Here is a 19,366-nt window from a genome sequence, read left to right as displayed (position 1 = left end):
TATCAGGCGTCATACAAGCATACATACTATCGAATTCGAATACGGATTTTTATATGTATACGGAACTTAATTCCTTAGCACACACAATAAGGAACCACTCCCAGACTCAGCATTACTTCAATACTCTCAACCTAAATCAATAGATTCTCCGATATATTTTGATATAGTATCCAGAAATACCTGTATATTCTAACAACTTGAAATCACTTAAAGGAATTGTGTTTAAATTGTGTGATATAAAAATAATTCGTTCAGATCGTGCAGATTTTACCAAAATATCAATTACGGCTTAATACATTAATCAAAGCCTTTACAGTGTGCTGATACAATTAATAAAGTTCATTTTTTTTATTTTTAAATAACTATATTTTGTAATTAGACGCGATTGATACGTTGTATATTTATACTAATATTCACCCAAAGGTCCATATTCAATAATCACTGAGACCTCAAGGCCTTTGTGTTACATTTCCTATTTTGATTTTTTATTCACATTTTTTCAAAGGTGAAATAAAATACTGTTATAATTTTTTATTAATAACAACAATCATAAGATGCATAGAGTATATAAAAATATAGGCCAAGGTTTCAGTTTGAATAAAGCAAATGATGACGTCATTTGAGGACAAACTAAGGTCAAAAACATTGGATATACCATAAATATGTGTAATTATAAATCAATTAAGTTATTCCTCGAAATGGTTTTTGAATCAAAGAAAAAAGTCAAACTCAAACTCAAATGATATTAATATTATTATTTAACATAAAGATTCAGAAACTGGGAGTAGTGATTCGAATTGGCTTTTTTTTTTTTTCCTACCTATGCTGATAGCCTTGAGAGGCTATTTCAGCTTCGCCCTAACATTTGTAGGTGAGCTCGCGGGGCTCAACCGGAGTGTTGCTAACACTGACCCTAGCAAGAGCAGTGCTTCGCAGAATCTACCACCGGATCGGAAACGCGACCCACTGAGAAGATCCGGCGAGAAACTCAGTGGGCTGTGTCTATGGGTTAGTTCGCTCGTCGAGCCCTTCGTCGCAAGCGACGGGTTCGACGAGGACGGTGACCGGTGCTTGTGGTGCCTAAAAGCACCGTTAATGGATCAGGAGGATCCGTAATGACGTGCTTTGGGCGACGTCGACGGTTTACCATTCGGTCTACTGGGTCGGGTATGTAGTTTCCAGCGGCTACGATGAGAGGGTTCTCATGTCGTGCCGCCTTCTCAAAATGGCGCAGCGATGCTGACTGTAGATACTTACTAAAAGAGTCGAGCTCCAGGTCATCGTGAAGATCCACATTCCTAAGGAACCATGGCGCTCCGACGGCTATCCTGCAGAATCGTGATTGAATAACCTGAAGGGATTTCAAGTGGGTGCGGGCTGCGTGAGCGAACACTACGCTTGCATACGTCATGACGGGGCGTATACAAGTTTTGTAGAGAGTTACCTTATTGGAATTGGCTGAACTTTCTATTGCGATTACGCTACACACGTGTAGAATAAATAGCTAATACATGTAGAAGCGGGCTATATTTGCAAAAAACATTACTTTTTAATACGCTTCTATTAGCTTCAGACGAATGTATGTTTGTAACGGAATCTTTCAACATGGTTTTGAGTAGTTTTGACACATTCAAAACTTGAAAAAAATATATTGAAAAAATTTAAATTCTACTAAAAAATTATAAATAAATAATCGTTTAAAAAAACTAACAAAATACGCTTTTAGGATATTATCAAAATAACCCTAATACTCATGGGTACAAGGATCTATTAATAAAATATTTATAGCTACTGTAACCATGCACCCCACGCTTTTTTTACAATAAAATCATTTTTTCTTACACTATTTTTAATTTAAATTTATTAAATTTGATTTTCTATTTTTTAGTTGGATTTTCTATAAAAGCGTATTTTGTTAGTTTTTTTAAATTATTATTTATTTTTCATTGAAACAGTCGTTTCCGTGAAATCTTGTATTACGTTTGGGTTACATACACTGCGTGCCTATTGCATATGTAATAAGAAATACGAAATTGATTGAATAACGACCTTTATTAAAATACAACTAAAAGCTATTTTTAATATTTTGACTTGTTGGTACAGTTGAGCACTCAACCCATCTGAAGTTGATTAGTCCGGAGTCCATAGAAATTAAAATGAGGATGTCGTTAACCATCTTGAGACATTAAGCCAAACTTTCAGTTGAATTGTAAATTTATGATCAATTGTATTGTATTTGTATTTGGTCAAGATATTACAATCTAAATCAGAATTTCTTTAAAAAATGAGATTTCAGAGAAAATTTAATCTCTGAACTACTCTGAATTTCAGTATTTGGTTTTGTGATTCTGCACAGTGATGAGACTATGAGACTGTTCAAATCCTGCAAGAAGGTTTCTTTTTTCTAGTAAAATACGTACTTAACAAATGATTTCTACGGTAAAGGAATATCATTGTGTAACATAAGTCAAATCCGCAAAAAAAAAAAAATTGCGTAATTACTGTTCGTAAGATGTCTTGTAAGCCGCACCTGTCGGTACAACCACACCGCATATATATTTGTTTATAAATGTTGGATTAGTGATAACTCGAAGACTTTTCCAGTTTTACCAGCCTAGGTGAGCAAAGGCTCAGTCAGGAGGGATGGGATTTCTCGCCGGATCTTCTCAGTGGGTCGCGATTCCGATCCGGTGGTAGATTCTGCGAAGCACTGCTCTCGCTTGGGCCAGTGTTAGCAACACTCCGATTTGAGCGCCGTGAGCTCACCTACATGTTAGGACGAAGCTGAAATAGCCAGTCGTTGTTGTCTACGGCCCGGTAACCACAGCACACCTATGAGGCCGTGAGCTCGTCCACCGGTCTAAGCAAAAAAATATATACGAGAGCAAATCGATTAAATTTATACTGTGTAAAGAGTAAAAGTTTGTTCCTTGGGCAGCGCGGCAACGACACTTTGAATAAACGCCACTCTGAATAACCTATTAGAGAAATTCAGCAGATTTAACTTATTTACTATCAAACCTGAGTTTTTTCGTAAATACCGTCTACCGTATTTAAATTAAAATTGACATACATACTATGTTGTACAAATTAAAATACATGTAATTTTCGAAGGACACTATCCAAAGTACGGAATACGGAATTAGCATAGATATACGTTGAACGTAAATATCTAGGCAAGTTTACAATGATTCGATTTTCTGAAAAAGGCTCAATACTTAACAACAACAACTTAAATAACAACAAGGAATATCTATTTGTGAATGAGAAATACTTTTAAGGTTAATATTATCCAAAACTACTTTCTATTTTGTCAAACTAATAATGAAGAAATTGTTTCGGAAATAAAATTGTATGGCAACAAAAAATAGCTATAAACTAGATTATAAATAATATGTAGATCCACTAGGAAGCATGCGGTAATTTTATTTTATGCTTATACATTTTTTACCCAACACATTTTTCATTTAAAAAAGATTAGTATTACACCAATCAAGTCGTAAATTGTAAAAACACATATAAAATGCATTGAAAAACATACCTAATCATTACAAATCAATCACCGAGGGAATCCATTTAACGCATTGAATAAAACAATATACTTATAAAGTAATAAACCAGCCATAATACGCGAACCCAATAACAGATTTCGTGAAGCATAAATCGCAGACGGCCTCCCGTTATTCACCGCCGGTATATTGCTTTCGGAACAAGGATATTTAAATTGTCAGTCAAAACTAGTCTTTATGCCTTTCCGCTAAACTATATTCACACGGCAAAGTTTATTTTGCAGTTTTTAACGTACGCTTTCATAAATCCCGAAACATCCTGACCGCGAGTGAGAACATCAACGTGTGCACACAACAACTTGTGAAAATTGCTTCCTAACATTTCAATGTGAAAAGTTGCGATTGTAGTGGGGACGCCAGATTTACGAGTATAAGTTATTTGATGTACCAATCACAGTGATAGCATATAAGAGCCGAGAGAGAGTACATGGGAGCCGTTCCCGAAAATTTACGACGTAGTTGTGTGGACATTTCGGGCAAGATAGCATGACGTATTTACTGGTGGTAGGTCGTTAGAGATTACCGTGGCCTAAAGAGAAGGAAGGATAAGATGACCGCCGTACTCATACCAATTATACCGTTACTAAAATCCCGTAAACATATTTTAATTTTTCCTAAATTACATGTTGAACGAAATCCACGATGAAGGAATAACATTGTGTATTAAAAATTAGACTCACAGTTTTTAAATTTCTGTATTAACCTGTAGTTTTTTTTTATTGAAAGATTACTTTGCCCGGTTGCCTTTCCAGTTTCACTAGGGCAGGTCCTAGTGGGCGAGCAAAGGCTCAACCAAGAGTGGTGGAATTTGCTAACAGCTACCCGAGCGCCTACAAAGGATACCTAACAATTCAAGAGCAACTGCTTCTAGAATGAATCTACTAACGAATCGGAATCGAGACCCACTGAGAGTATTCGGCGAGAAACTCAGCGGGCTGATGCTTAGATTAGGGTAATCTGTAATAAATATATAGTATAGTAATATAGTAATAAATAAAGTAAATATCGTATTCATGTGGGTTTTGTTATTTTGATTACTTAGACTGCTGTACCTAAGGTCCGAATTCAATTCCCATTCAAAAGTGTCTTCGTAAAAGATATTTTGATTTCGGTTTACTTTTCTGTTCTCGTATTCTTTTCTCCTGACATAAAATCATAGTTTGGGGCCGAATTTTTTACTAACAACCCTATCACTATTAGCTACTGATAATTATGGCTTAAAGCAAAAAAAGTTGTACAACACACATATAATTACAAACACATTAAAACAGACATATTTTAGTGTATGCGTTCGGAAATACGGGTCCGAAACGTTCCAGAGGAAGGAATCGTATGTATTTCGCACTCTCGTCTATTGAAGACAGCCGTAATTAAAGGGTTAAAATTAAAATTACCAAAGTACAATACCGTTCACATCGGCCGGTATTTTGGCTGATGGATTTCCCCCCTAGCCCTGTTCACACCTCCTTAGTTAACCTGCACTCCCCAGACTCCTCCGAGGAGTCCATATTAACACCAGACTTAGTGCGGACGTCCAGTGAACATGGACCACTCAGGGCGTGTGAGTCCCGACCTCAAACCATCCTCCGTACCCAACCCCCGGGTGGCCGGATTACAGGAGGTGCCAAATTTAGGCAATTATGTTGTATGCTGCTATAAACTTTTTTGCGTTTGCATACTTAAATTAAAATAACGAACAAGCACCTGTTAAACGCACGAAATTATTAACTTAAAACAATGAAAAGGAAAATAGTAATTGTTCCAATTAAATTAGAATTTCTTTTACCTTGTGATTTTAATAGACACCAGATACAAACTAGACTAAACGGCGCCTGTGAAACTAAAATATTTATTCGGCGAACTTTATTTTTCATAATTGCGTACTCGTTACACAATCAAAGCATAGAAAATAAGGTAATTCTTAAAAAAGAAATATTATAAATATTATGTATATTCAAGATCTGAGATTCACTAGTTTGTTACTGACGTACCTACGTACATCGTTTATCTAAATGAGCTAAGACTTCGGATAGTCGTTTTTTGGAACATTATTTGTTATGTACTTATGAAAGATGTACTTATATTATATACTATACTATATACTAATAAATATGTACTTATATTATATTTTAGTTTAATCATTAAAGCTTTAAATGAATATGAGTCATCAAAATCGATCATGAATATTAATACAACACACAGACAAAAAATTTCATTCACTCGCGAAGCAGGTGCCCTTGAGTTGTTGGGTCTCTTTTGGAGGCGTTCGGGCAACTGTTAGCAAATCCCATTACTCCCGGCTGAGCATTTTCTCGCCCACACCACTCCTGGTGAAACTGGAAAGGCCTTCAGGATACCAGTAATCCTTTTGAAAAAAGAAAAGTAATTTGTTCTCCATTAAATCTTAATACACTCGCCTACCGACTGAGTTTCTCGCCGGATCTTCTCAGTGGGTCGCGATTTTGAACCGGTGGTAGATTCAACGAAGAACTGTGATTGTTAGGGCTAGTGTTAGCAAAATCTCTCAAGTTGAGCCCGTGCGCTTACCTACCCAACCGTTCTTAGCTGGAATATCCCCTTAAGCTTCCAGCGAATAGGTAGGCAAAAAAAAATGTGAGCCGTCACGGGACGCCTGGCAGATGTGAAACATCGACATTATTTTGTAAAAGTAATATGCAGAAAAGAACAGATTGTGATAGGAACTAAATATGTCATAATGATAAAATAAAATATTACGAAAAAATAATTTGTTTTCAAGTAAAATACAGGTTATGTGTACTGTAGTAAACAACACTGTATACACTACGGAGTATACACTATAGGTATCCGAGCTCAGTGTAGCGAGAGAGGTGGCTTAACGCCGGATCGAGTGGGAGAGAATCGCACAGTCGATTGCGCATGGCGACGCGTCGCCACGGCATGCGTCGCCACGCCAGAAATCGGTCTTACGGTCGGTGTTTCACATCAAAAACTTTAGGGAAGGTAAAAAAAAAATTTCTTTACTTGTGAGCACACAATGTCTTTCCTGCAGCAATCACGCAAGTTTCATTTTGTTACACGATGTTATACAATCGTCGACGACGCCGTTAATGACACAGAAGCCTATATTTTTGTAAAATAATACGCAAGCCCCAAAATAAAGTTATGCCATAATCGAATATCTACGAATACAGTTTTATAACAAGACCAAAATATTTAACATTCAAAAATAAATTATTCATGACCAATTCCAGATACTAACTAAATTGTTTTTTTTCTTAAATCCGTTTTTAGATTAATGGAATATAAGAATGGTCGCTCTATCTGAACTTGCTACTCTTTTAAGATATTTCTATGTAAAGAACGTTCAATATTTTTTGTGAAACTCAATTTGTTATCATAACGTTTTTCACAGGAAATCGCTTTAGTGAAGAATGCCTTAAGCCTTATATTTCACTTATCTTTGTCTAATTTGATTTTGTTTAACGATTATGTTATTTAACACGTTAGTGAGAGTCTTGTTCGTAATATATGTATCATAATTGAATATAAAAATATTTAAGTGGTCCTAATTGATGATAAATGATCTCCTTAATCAGATAACCAAGGCTGACAATACCCGTGTTGATTTATAAGGTCTCTCTGATCTCTTGAAGAAGTATCTTTCGATCGTTCTCGAAATAAATAAATAAAACCGATCTTCCGAAATGATCCTGTTTCTAGTACTATAAATAAAATGAACTGGAACAAACTAAAATATTTTAAGACACAGCAGACTTTAATAAAAAAGCATTATAAACGTTTTGTGTACCACACAATGCACTGGCCAACAGACTGCTTCAAACGGAAGCGATAACAAGAGATAATTAACTAAATCCATCCCCAATAAAACGGCCCGTGATACAGAAGGCTAACTTTATACATTCATTAAGTTTGATGCATTTTATGGCTGGCTTTGCATAACGAGCCACAGTTATAAAAGGGATAACACAAGGATTTATTGCAGAATTATTGCGAGCCATGTTATATTGGCCTTTCGTTGTTACAATATGCGTATTGCTTCGGTAATATGAAGCATTATGAATCCGAAGTAAAGGTCACGGCCTGTTTTTTTTCTACATTATCTGCCCAGTTTTATCGCTTTGTTGCTCCCAAAAGAAGTTCGGAATGCCCGTAATGATGTTCTTAAAACGAAAATAAATCTTTGACCTCTTTTCGTGTCTCAATAACACATCAAGCCTAAAATAAAACCTGTTATATGGCTAATCGGAAGTATGTGCTCAAAACAAGACTTATACTTCGGACAATTATAGTGTATTCTGGGACAGAATTACATCTTAGCATTGTCAAATCGTACATTCATAAATTCATTCATACATCGTACCTATGATCTAAGGATCCAAGGATCGCAGCAGATGGAGGGAAATCGTACGGGAGAAACTGATGCAGCGGAGGAGTCACGACCCTCAGTAATGAGGAAAACGACGCGAGGAGGGAGGACCTATGATAGAAAGATAGATATGATAAAAAACTTTAAATGTTTAAAAAAATACACTTCATGTATATTGCTCTATTTTATACTACTTACCTAAATGTGTTGTGGAGTTTCACATATTTGTTATTTGTAATTTGGAACAAATGAAAAACGTGTATTTTCATTCAATTAGTTGAACCAGCCGATTTGTAGATCGGCTGTTACGTAAAATCATAGGCTAGCGAACATACTGTTTTGTTTATTATAGCATATTTATTTGGCGCTGTCTGGGTCGTATCGTTTACCACGACAACAAGAATTCTACATGTTGGTCCATTTTATAAACTATGTATGTACGAAATTTCATTTTTCATCTTCATCTTCGAATTTTATCAAATTTCATTATTCAATCGTCTGTTTAGAGTTTAATGCGATTAAATAACAAACATGAAAACTTCATGCTTTAAATATTCTAATAGTAAAGATAATCCACTTTTAAGTAACGTAACAATATCTAAATCGAACCTGGAATGACGTTACTACTAGTAACCAAAAGTAAGCCATATTTGTCATTGCTCGTAAATAAATTTGAATGAAAACATTAATAGATGTTACTGGTGGTAGGACCTCTGCCTATTTCTGCCGTGGAGCAGTGATGCGTTTCGGTTTGAAGGGTGGGGCAGCCGTTGTCACTATACTGAGACCTTAGAACTTATCTCAAGGCAGGTGACGGCATTTACGTTGTGAATGTCAATGGGCTGCAGTAACCACTTAACACCAGGTGGGCTGTGAGCTCATCCACCCATCTAAGCCAAAAAAACAGAAAAAAAGGTACACTGTTTAGTAACTAACTAGGCACTAACCAAACTCGACTTTTGTGCTTAATTTAAATTGAATTATAAAATCTATTCTGCCTCATTGAATAATGTTTGCTATCAACCTTTTCGGAGACACTGTATTTTAATGTTAGATATTAAGGACTTTACGCTTTTGCTATAATAGTGACTTAAGGCGCTTTGTAACCGAAATGTGAAATAAGTTTTGTACTTACTTACTCATAGATCCACTTTAAAGTTCAAAATAACGTTTCATATTTGATGGTACACTTGAAATGATTTTATTTCTGTTTATATTATTTTAATGTTAAAACATTCATTTACTAATATACAAATTCATTTTGAATTTGATGTTATAATTGAAAATGTACAGTGACTGAGTGAGAAGGCAACTTAACGAGGTTCTTGAAAGAACCCTCAGTTGCTGCAACGGTCCATTGCTGTACCTGTGCTGATGTCTATGAATAGCCAGTAATTACCCACTATCTGGTCGGGCAATTACATTTCTCTCATTCTTGGGCTCGATTAAATTTCATAGTATAAGAAAAAATTCATAGTCCCAGAAAAAAATAAAAACGTTTTTAAAATGAGCACTTTTATTACGTGCCACGAAATTTCTTATTTGTGTTCATCTTCTCCCCGGAGTCTTAGAGCCGACGACCTAAAGAATATCCCGAAGAATCCATCATTATTCGCGGTGAAGTGAAATTAATTGCGATTACGAGATAATACGTAACCGGGTCACGTAAAGGGTTCAAAAGGGTGTTTCCTCGACGCCCTCAAGACTTCAGAAATCTCATTTTTGAGAACTTCTTTATCTTGTTAGGCGGTTTTATGTGTATCATATAAATTATGAAATTTTCTGTTTTACTTTTTTCCAGGAATAATTGATGATGAGGACTACTTTGGAAAAAGCATACAACGCTACACAGGTAAAAATTTTAATAAAATGCTATTGTCACCTAGAACACAAAAATTACAATCCTTATTAAAGTGTTGATGGTCTCTTTAAATCTTAATATTATATCTGGAACCACGATATAATCCTGACAGACTCGATGGTGCAGTAATTAGCAGTAAATAGTCCTTGAGTATTGCGCCGCAGGTCGTGGGTTTGCCGATTCCCACATCGGTCAAACATTGTGTGATTTGCTCATTGCCTGAGTATTAATTATCTATATATGTGTATATTTGGTGGTACTCATAACAGAGAATCGTAATGGACCGGACGACCGTGCGTGCTTTGTTCGCAGTTATTATTAATTATCTATTATTATTGAGCTGTTGCATAGTTTTTATCGCGAGCTTTGAGCGCGGGGACCGAATCAAGAAATTCCATAACGAAAATAAAACCTAATACCGCCCACTTCGCCTATCACGTTGCGCTTGTGTAATGTTCGTGAATAAGCGCGCGGCGTGACACTGCATGCGCATCATGAAAAGTCTGCCCATCTCTCTCTCGCGCGGTCTTGCTTATGAGTGTGAAGGGGACAGTTAATGTTTTGCTTTTGTTAACATTTATAAATATAGCGTGGTCTTATTTTATTATTATTTTAATATTAAATTATTATTGTCTAATTATAATTGCATAAGTTGATAAAAAATGCTATGCAATAGCTTTCCCGCGGCAGTCTCCGAGTGCCACACGTGTTTGAATAAATCCATCCTCATCCCCCAACTATTTTCGTGTAAATAAACCAGATTATATTCAATCTTAAATATGAGCCGATCCGTCTTTAGTATTGGAATAGAAAGAGCAATAACGAACTATATGCCTGTATTCATTCGCCTTTAGAATCAGATGGATCAGGGACACTGATAAATGATAGGACGAACTGAATGATCTCCGGGTAGTGGTTTGGCGTTTTAGAACGTTCGCTGTTTTCAACGTTCTAAATGTATACTACATACTTCGATAAATTAAAATTACCCTTACCATAGTATTTTCTTCGGATTTTGCGAGTCGTAGACATTATTTTAACTACTCTCAACGATACACGTTTTAGTATCATTATTTTATTTGTAGCGTTTTAAATACTTTACAGTTTCTATGGTCACGGTCCATTGAAAACGGGAAAGTGTTACAAACGATGAATAATGACAATGAAAAATCGTGAGGTTCATCCTCGTAGTATAAAAGTAGTAGTGATCGCTCTTAAAAATTTTAGGTATCTTTCGAATGATTTCAAGAAGAAGGAAGATACAATAATAAAAAAATATTGATTTATCACTGCTATCTCTGGTCTTTCGAAACCACATAATATATTTTTGGTGTAGGTGGGACATACAATTTCAAGGCCGACCTGATATGAGCGCCAAAGTCTACAGTTGTGTGAAAATCACAATAAGATATTTGGATATTATTGCGATGTTCTTATCGTCATAGATTATACCAATATATACTTGCTTAGACTATATGGAGGGTAGAGGTAAGGAGAATCGTCTGTGTGTGAAAAAGTGTCCGTTAAAATCTGCTAAACAAGGGTGGCGCTACAGTAGTAACCGGATAAATTTAAAAAAGGCGCTGAAAGTTATTAGAATGAGATAGAGAAATCAAAAAAGACAAAAGAACTGTAAGCACTACAAAATCACAAAAAGTATTTTATTGAAAGCTAATAAGAAAATGCAATCGATGTCTCCACGTTTTACCACAGCAATAATTTTAGGTTATATTGACGAAATTAGTTTGGACAACGTAAACATGTGAGGTCTTGTATATTACACTGTCACTAAGTACTCTAGTCATTAAATATATTAAATTTCCTAACTCAGCATACTTCAATCAGTTAACAACTGCTCAATTCATATCATACCCTGTGCCTATGCTAGCGCCATTCTGGAGGATTTTTGAACTGTTATTTGTGCTGAAAGTGGGACTTTTTACTGGTGGTAGGACCTCTTGTGAGTCCGCGCGGGTAGGTACCACCACTTTGCCTATTTCTGTCGTGAAGCAGTAATGCGTTTCGGTTTGAAGGGTGGGGCAGCCGTTGTAACTATACTGAGACCTTAGAAATTATATCTCAAGGTGGGTGGCGGACTTACGTTGTGGATGTCTATGGGCTCCGGTAACCACTTAACACCAGGTGGGCTGTAAGCTCGTCCACCAATCTAAGCAATAAAAAAAGCTTCTCCCATATGAGACGGTTCTCCTTACCTCTACCCTCCATAATATACTAAACAAGGACATCAGTATTCATCGTCTCGTCTTAGTCTATGGGCTGATCATGTTTGGTATTTGGTAATTTTGTTACAATTCCACTGATTTCGTTTCGAACTATTAATTTTCTATTCGCAAGGCCAAATGAAGAATCTGCTCGAGTCGTTTGTCACACACGACAAGTTACGAGACACGTTAAAGTTACGCCCGTGCGAGAGGCACCAGGCGCGCTCCCTTTAACTTTTGTCAAAGTTGTAAAAGAAAATTACATGTAATTAACTTTACTGTTTGTAGGTGGTGTGCGAAATGTTTATTAAGTTATGACAGACTACGTTTTACTGCACGCATTGTTGCTGAAGCGTAACGATCGCTCCTAGAAGTTTGAGATTCATAGCTGCCACCTGGACATATTTGAAAAGCACACCAAAATCATAATTTTTTGAACCAGGACAGGAAATATTATGACTTTTGTATCTAAAACAAAATATGGTCTAGCGTTTTATTATGGACGCTTTTTCATATCATAAGGACTTATTTAAAAAATCTCAAAGATATTGATAATGTAAGACTTATTTAAATATTTAAAAGTAACATCAATAAAAAAAAGTCTTTCAGAATAAAAATGTGCATTGCAGTGTGTAGCTGCTTTCCCACTTTGCAAACCGAAAAACATAACTACTTCGCGTTATAAGTAGGCAGAAATACCGACTTGTACGATATTATTACTTTTTTTTATGATTGAAGGATTACTGGTGGCCCGGAGGCCTTTCCAATTTCACCAGGACAGGTGGGCGAGCAAAGGCTCAGCCAGAAGGGGTGGGATTTGCTAACAGCTGCTCGAGCGCCTCCGAAGGAGACCTAACAACTCAAGAGCAACTGCTTCGCGAATGAATCTACTACCGGATCGGAATCGCGATCCTCTGAGAAGATCCGGCGAGAAACTCAGCGAGCTGATTCATGGGTTAGGTTGCACGGCGAACTCTTTGTCGAGTTCGACGAGTACGGTTACCGGGGTCCCTAAGCCTGCTCCTAGTGTTAGAGCTGAAGGCGTCTAATGCAAAATATTATTACTATACACCCTATCTCCCGTAAAAAGCAACCCCCATGTTTTTAAGCAATTCGTAACATTTTTACTGGTGGTAGGACCTCTTGTGAGTCTGCCCGGGTAGGTACCACCACCCTGCCTATTTCTATCGTGCAGCAGTAATGCGTTTCGGTTTGAAGGGTGGTGCAGCCGTTGTAACTATACTTGAGACCTTAGAAATTCTATCTCAAGGTGGGTGCTGCATTTATGTTGTAGATGTATATGGGCTCCAGTAACCACTTAACATCAGGTGGGCTGTGACCTCGTCCACCCATCTAAGCAATAAAAAAAAAAACAAAAAAAAACGTGTCGTGTTACCTCGTAATAGACATAATGAACTGAACGCACGCCCGCCTTGCGCTATCTCTTACAACTATTATAATGTGCTTCCTCCCGATCCACTAACGGTGCTTTTAGGTACCTCAAGCACCGGTCATCGTTCTCGTCGAACCCGTCGCTTACGACGAAGGGCTCGACGAGTAAATTAACCCTCAGACACAGCCCACTGAGTTTCTCGCCGGATCATCTCAGTGGGTCGGTCGCGTTTCATATCCGGTGGTAGATTCCGCGAAGGACAGCTCTTGCTAGTGTTCGTGCTAGCAACGTCATCAGGTTTGAGCCCCGTGAGCTCACCTACTAGTTAAGGCGTCGCTGATATAGCCTCTCAGGGCTATCAGCTTAGGTAGGAAACAAAAATAATGTGCTCATCAGTCCGCAATGTGTACGAACGCTTAGGAATAAGATCGGCTATGTCAGCCAAACACGAACACACCGTGACAAATAGAAACGGAGTGGAAGTGGTCGCCGTGGACGAAATTGCCTAAGAAGAGTAGTATTAGTACGAGTAATAGACATAATTATTATGTAGATGTCACACTAAATTAAAAACACTCCAAAGTCGAAGCAAAACTGTGTTAACATTCCTTAAACGTTTTTAAATATAAGAAAAAGTAACAATAGATCAATTAATCCGGTCAGAAATCTGCAAATTTCCACCGAACATCTTCCCAATTTCACGGTGGCGAAGATTGCTGCCGCCCTTAGCAGATAAGCCTAAAACATGACGGCATTACTTAAGACGACAGATTTTATTACTATGCCGTTTCCTTTTATGACAACAAAATTTATAGCCTGAACAAATGCCCACTTATTTCATTTTTACGTCGGCCAAGTCTTAATTTTTACTATGGATCACCCTCATTGCTTTTTTCAACGTCTGCTGATGTTTTAGTGTTGCCGTAATCGTTAAATCGTGCCTTGGAGATACGAAATATTCATACAACGTCCTCAAAACTTAATTGTCATTTATTAATCCTCAGGTTCGGGTTACGGGTAATCGCAAAGTTAACGAAATTAGCAAAAAATATTTTTAAAATTAACCACATAACATTACGTACGTATTTGCGCACTAAACACACTAAATGAGAGCGGTTAGAAGACCTCTCGTCTCGACACTATCCAGGAAATTGTAAAATCAACTTTCGAACGATCTAATTTCCGGGGAAGAATTGCTTTTAGGAGTTCTAAATTAAAAGTTGAAAATAACACCTTTAATAACTCGCAAGGCTTGCCTAGCTGATTTTCCATTACTCGCCAAATGAAAGCTGGTAAACCGCTCGGCAGGTAAGCAAACAAAATAAACCATTTCGTTCAAATACCTTGTTTCCGTGATGTAAATAGCGTATAAATCAAGGGAGCGGCTACCCGTATTACTTCTACAACTTTAGTCAGACTATAAACAATGCTCCCGAAATACAATTCAAGTAGCTTAATAAGAAACGAGAGAAGAGAGAGAAAGAAGAGAAGGTCAAACAATTCTATCTCTCATCAACCGAATGATCATTGTTCTATGCTCTTCGTATATACTGTGTTACTTATAATATTTTTTATTCAAGTTTAACAATATTTGCTATGTGTATGTGCATTACTATAATTCTCTAATTGTATTTGTTATTTTAGCTGTTCTACACACACTCATCACTTTTAATTATTATTCTCACAATCCTCTCGCAGGTCTGCTGGAAGAGATTTCTTAAAGAAATAAGCAGTGCATTTGTACATAATTTTCCTAATACTCTGTACTGTGTCTTCTTTTTTGTGTGTACATAAATAAATTAATAAAAATAAGAATCGATTCGAAGCTGTTTCTTAGTTTGTCTTTCCAATTAACGGCCCAAAGATGATTTCATTGAAACGCTAGTTATATGAAACGTTTTAATGGCATGATTAGCCTTTTTAAAAGAAGACAATGATAAGCAATATAATGAACTGCTTATAAAAATAAAAAAGTAATTACTTAGAGCATCGCAACATCTAAACTAGAGTCGAGTGCCGATTATCTTATGTGAACTAAAAAACACATGATTACTTCATAGATTGTTCTATAATATTCGATGAAACATGTTGTGTTCATATATATGTATTACCTACGTTATATATATATATATATATATATATATTTTTTTTTTTTTTTTTTTTTTTTTTTTTTTCTTTTAACTTCCAAACATCTTATTTTACTGAATATTTGTTTATGTTATTATAGTAGTTCACTTTCGATTCGCTTCGTTCGATTTCATTCCGTATAAATTCTGTAAAAGTTAAATCATTTTCGAGGTTCACATAATTTAATAAATATTTCTCTAAATTTCGAAATATCCTAGCCTTTTTTTGACTGTCCATCTCATTTATCATGAAGCAACTATCGGAACCCATCACAATGCTACTAACGTCATCCACCTCGAGAGGTTAGAGAGAGAGAGAGAGAGAATACACTTTATTGCACACCAAAACACAATTTACATTTAAAAAACAGTCAAAAAGCAGATACATTTGTACAATAGGCGGTCTTATCGCTAAAAGCGATCTCTTCCAGACAACCGTTTAATTTACAGAAATTCCGTAAAATATAAAAATATAGCAGGTATGTTGCAGTGTACTAAAGACAATACATTATTATAGAGAGGTTAGTTAATCTTAAATGGATTAAATACAATGCTGGCCGCATCCTCCCCGTGAGGGCACGAGCGCACATTAATCCTCATATTGATTTACTTAATAATGTAGATGACGATTACTCTTATCTTACGATTATACTCAGTACATTCCAATATTTTTTTTTGTATTACCTCTGTAGGCAGACGAGCATACGACCCACTTGGCATTACCAACCACGTCAATAATGCCAAGGACAGAGCCAAGCCGATGCCTAGTTCTCAGTACTCTCCATAAACTTCGTTTGACGAAAGACTTAACGGTCACGAATCATCAACGAAGGGACTTCATTCCGAAGCCGGTTGGTCCATAGTAGAAAATATCACTGGAAATGCACTGTGGATGAATGCAGGGGTCCAAAGTATTACGGATAAACTATGCTGTGATGGCAGTCAGTGCTATAGTATTTTTTTTTATTGCTTAGATGAGTGGACGAGCTCACAGCCCACCTGGTGTTAAGTGGTTACTGCAGCCCATAGACATCCACGACGTAAATGCGCCACCCACCTTGAGATATAAGTTCTAAGGTCTCAAGTATAGTTACAACGGCTGCCCCACGCTTCAAACCGAAACGCATTACTGCTTCACGGTAGAAATAGGCAGGGTGGTGGTACCCACTCGCGCGGACTCACAAGAGGTCCTACCACCAGTAATTAGGCAAATTATAATTTTCCGGGTTTGATTTTTATTACACGATGTTATTCCTTCACCGTGGAAATCAATCGTGAACATTTTTTGAGTACGTATTTCATTAGAAAAATTGGTATCCGCCTAAGATTCGAACACCGGGGCATCGCTCAACACGAATGCACCGGACGTCTTATCCGTTAGGCCACGACAACTTCAAAGTAAAGTAAAAACCGGACCACCGGACATCAGAAATGTCATGGACAGCCCCCTACTCTATAGGAGTCTTTAAGACTCGTGAGGAAAAATAATCAGCGAAAAAGATCTCTGATGAAGATGAGTGACTCGTAATGTGAATGAATGCAGAAGTTCAAGATACGACCTGGAATAAACTCAATGAACTAATCTATCGAAATGTGATTGTTGTGATTGAATGTGTTTAAGTCGTCGTGGCCTAAAGGATAAGACGTCCGGTGCATTCGTATGTAGCGATGCACCGGTGTTCGAATCCCGCAGGCGGGTACCAATTTTTCTAATGAAATACGTACTCAACAAATGTTCACGATTGACTTCCACGGTGAAGGAATAACATCGTGTAATAAAAACTAAACCCGCAAAATTGTAATTTGCGTAATCACTGGTGGTAGGATCTCTTGTGAGTCCGCACGGGTAGGTACCACCACCCCGCCTATTTCCGCCGTGAAGCAGTAATGCGTTTCGGTTCGAAGGGTGGGGTAGCCGTTGTAACTATACTGAGATCTTAGAACTTATATCTCGAGGTGGGTGGCGCATTTACGTTGTAGATGTCTATGGGCTCCAGTAACCACTTAACACCAGGTGGGCTGTGAGCTCGTCCATCCATATAAGCAATAAATAAAAAAAAATATAAAAAAAAATATGTGAGAATAAGATAAAGGTTTCATTGTAGTAAAGTGAAGTGTTGTACGCAGGTCATCATGTATTTATGTTATTGACATTAGCAAAGTTGAGACTAAATTTATAATTGACTGACTCGGTGGTGTATTAGTTCCCGCCCCTGACTGTTGCGCCTCGGGTCGTAGGTTCGATTGTGTGTCGACAAACATTCTGTGATGAACAGATTTGCTTGCTCTTTATCTGGGTGTTTACTATCTATATATCGCACATACGGTACTATAATGTCACTTATGCGTTTCTTGTTAAAACTGAACTAAGTTTGAGCAAATCCATTTTCAATATCTTTCCTCTTCTTCATCTTATCCTTTTACTGAGCCGGCTTTAAGTGATTACCGGCTTCCACAGTTATCACAACATGAACGCCGCCACCCACCTCCAAAAATGATGTTACAATTGTATTGTATTACAGAAATAAGCAGTGTAGTTTATAATAATCGAATTTAAAAATAATGCGGGCATATTTTTTATCACACTATTTTATTCCTTCGCAATGGAAATCAGGCATGAGCACTTTGTTAGGTACGTATTTCCTTAGAAAAGTGGTCCAAGTATCTACCTGTTGAATTTAAACACTGATATAATAAATAATAATAATAAACATTTATTCCAAGTCTAAATTACAAAACAAAGCAACAAAAAAAAGAACAGGAAACATACCAAGACTTTTAAAAGATTCATTAAATTAATTAAAGATTAGTTAATGCCTAACAATCACAAATCAATTCGTATTGCGGCGCTGATCCTCCGTCGGTACCTAGTATCAGACCGATCAATCATTCATTCCAGTATAGCGTGTTCACCTTTTGTCTTACAAAAGTCAATCATCACATCAAGTTCACCTTTCAAATTTACATAAGTCAATAATCACATTAACTGATCAAAAGAACAATACAAATTATAATGATCCTGGCAAATGATACACAATAGCACATTTATTATTAACTAGCGACCCGCCCTCGCTTCGCTTCGGAAACATTAAAACACACATGAAACCAAAAAAATAAAATTAAAAAAAAATTAAACAAAGTAGCCTATGTTCATCAGGGACAATGTCGGCTTCTGATGGAAAAAGAATTTTTCAAATCGGTCCAGTAGTTTCGGAGCCTATTCGAAACAAACAAACAAACAAATCTTTCCTCTTTATAATATTAGTATAGATATAGAAAAATAAACATACAATATGTTTTAAATTAATAAAAATGATTATTTGAATAGTAGTTTGAAATAGTAGTTTGAATATCAGTTGAATATAGCTTCTGTTCAATAAAAATTGTAATACACAATGACATAGAGGAATAATTATTGAATTAATATTGATAACATATTACTCACAGAAGGGATGAATAATTAAAAATATTATTATTAAACTTTACTTAAATATTCAGAAGATACGCTTTTAAGTTTAATGTTTAATATAAATTTATTTGTACATATCTACAACCAAAATAATTTTAACTTTCTTTAAGCTACTGACGACTCATTTAATGTCTATTTCAACGGTTAGAGCAATCAAAAGGTCTGCTCAAATGACCTATTTAACGAAAGACATTTCAAGTTTACTGGGATTGAGTTCAACTAAACATAGCTTATTAAGCACTGGGTTAGTTAAAACAAAAATGAATGAACCAAGAAAAAGCGATCGTCCTTTGTCCTACTAAGTTTCTCGCTGGACCTCCTATGTGAGTCACATGGTAGACTTAGCGAGGCACTGTG

The 19,366-nt window shown here is 36.5% G+C and overlaps 1 protein-coding gene across 1 annotated transcript in view; it reads left to right on the top strand.

Annotated features, from left to right (window-relative positions):
* The first annotated feature begins 9,112 nt into the window (after positions 1-9,112).
* The window catches only part of LOC114245557 (uncharacterized), a 35,463-nt gene continuing 25,209 nt past the window's right edge, over positions 9,113-19,366 (top strand). The window contains exon 1 of the mRNA XM_028177775.2: positions 9,113-9,790. Coding sequence (XP_028033576.2) covers positions 9,749-9,790 — 42 coding nt within the window. The 5' untranslated portion in view covers positions 9,113-9,748. The remainder of the gene's footprint in view (positions 9,791-19,366) is intronic.

This window comes from Bombyx mandarina, chromosome 23 (assembly GCF_030267445.1).
Source record: "Bombyx mandarina strain Sakado chromosome 23, ASM3026744v2".
Classification (NCBI taxonomy): domain Eukaryota; kingdom Metazoa; phylum Arthropoda; class Insecta; order Lepidoptera; family Bombycidae; genus Bombyx; species Bombyx mandarina.
The sequence above is the reverse complement of the archived record's forward strand: the minus strand, read 5'-3'. Positions and strand labels throughout refer to the sequence as shown.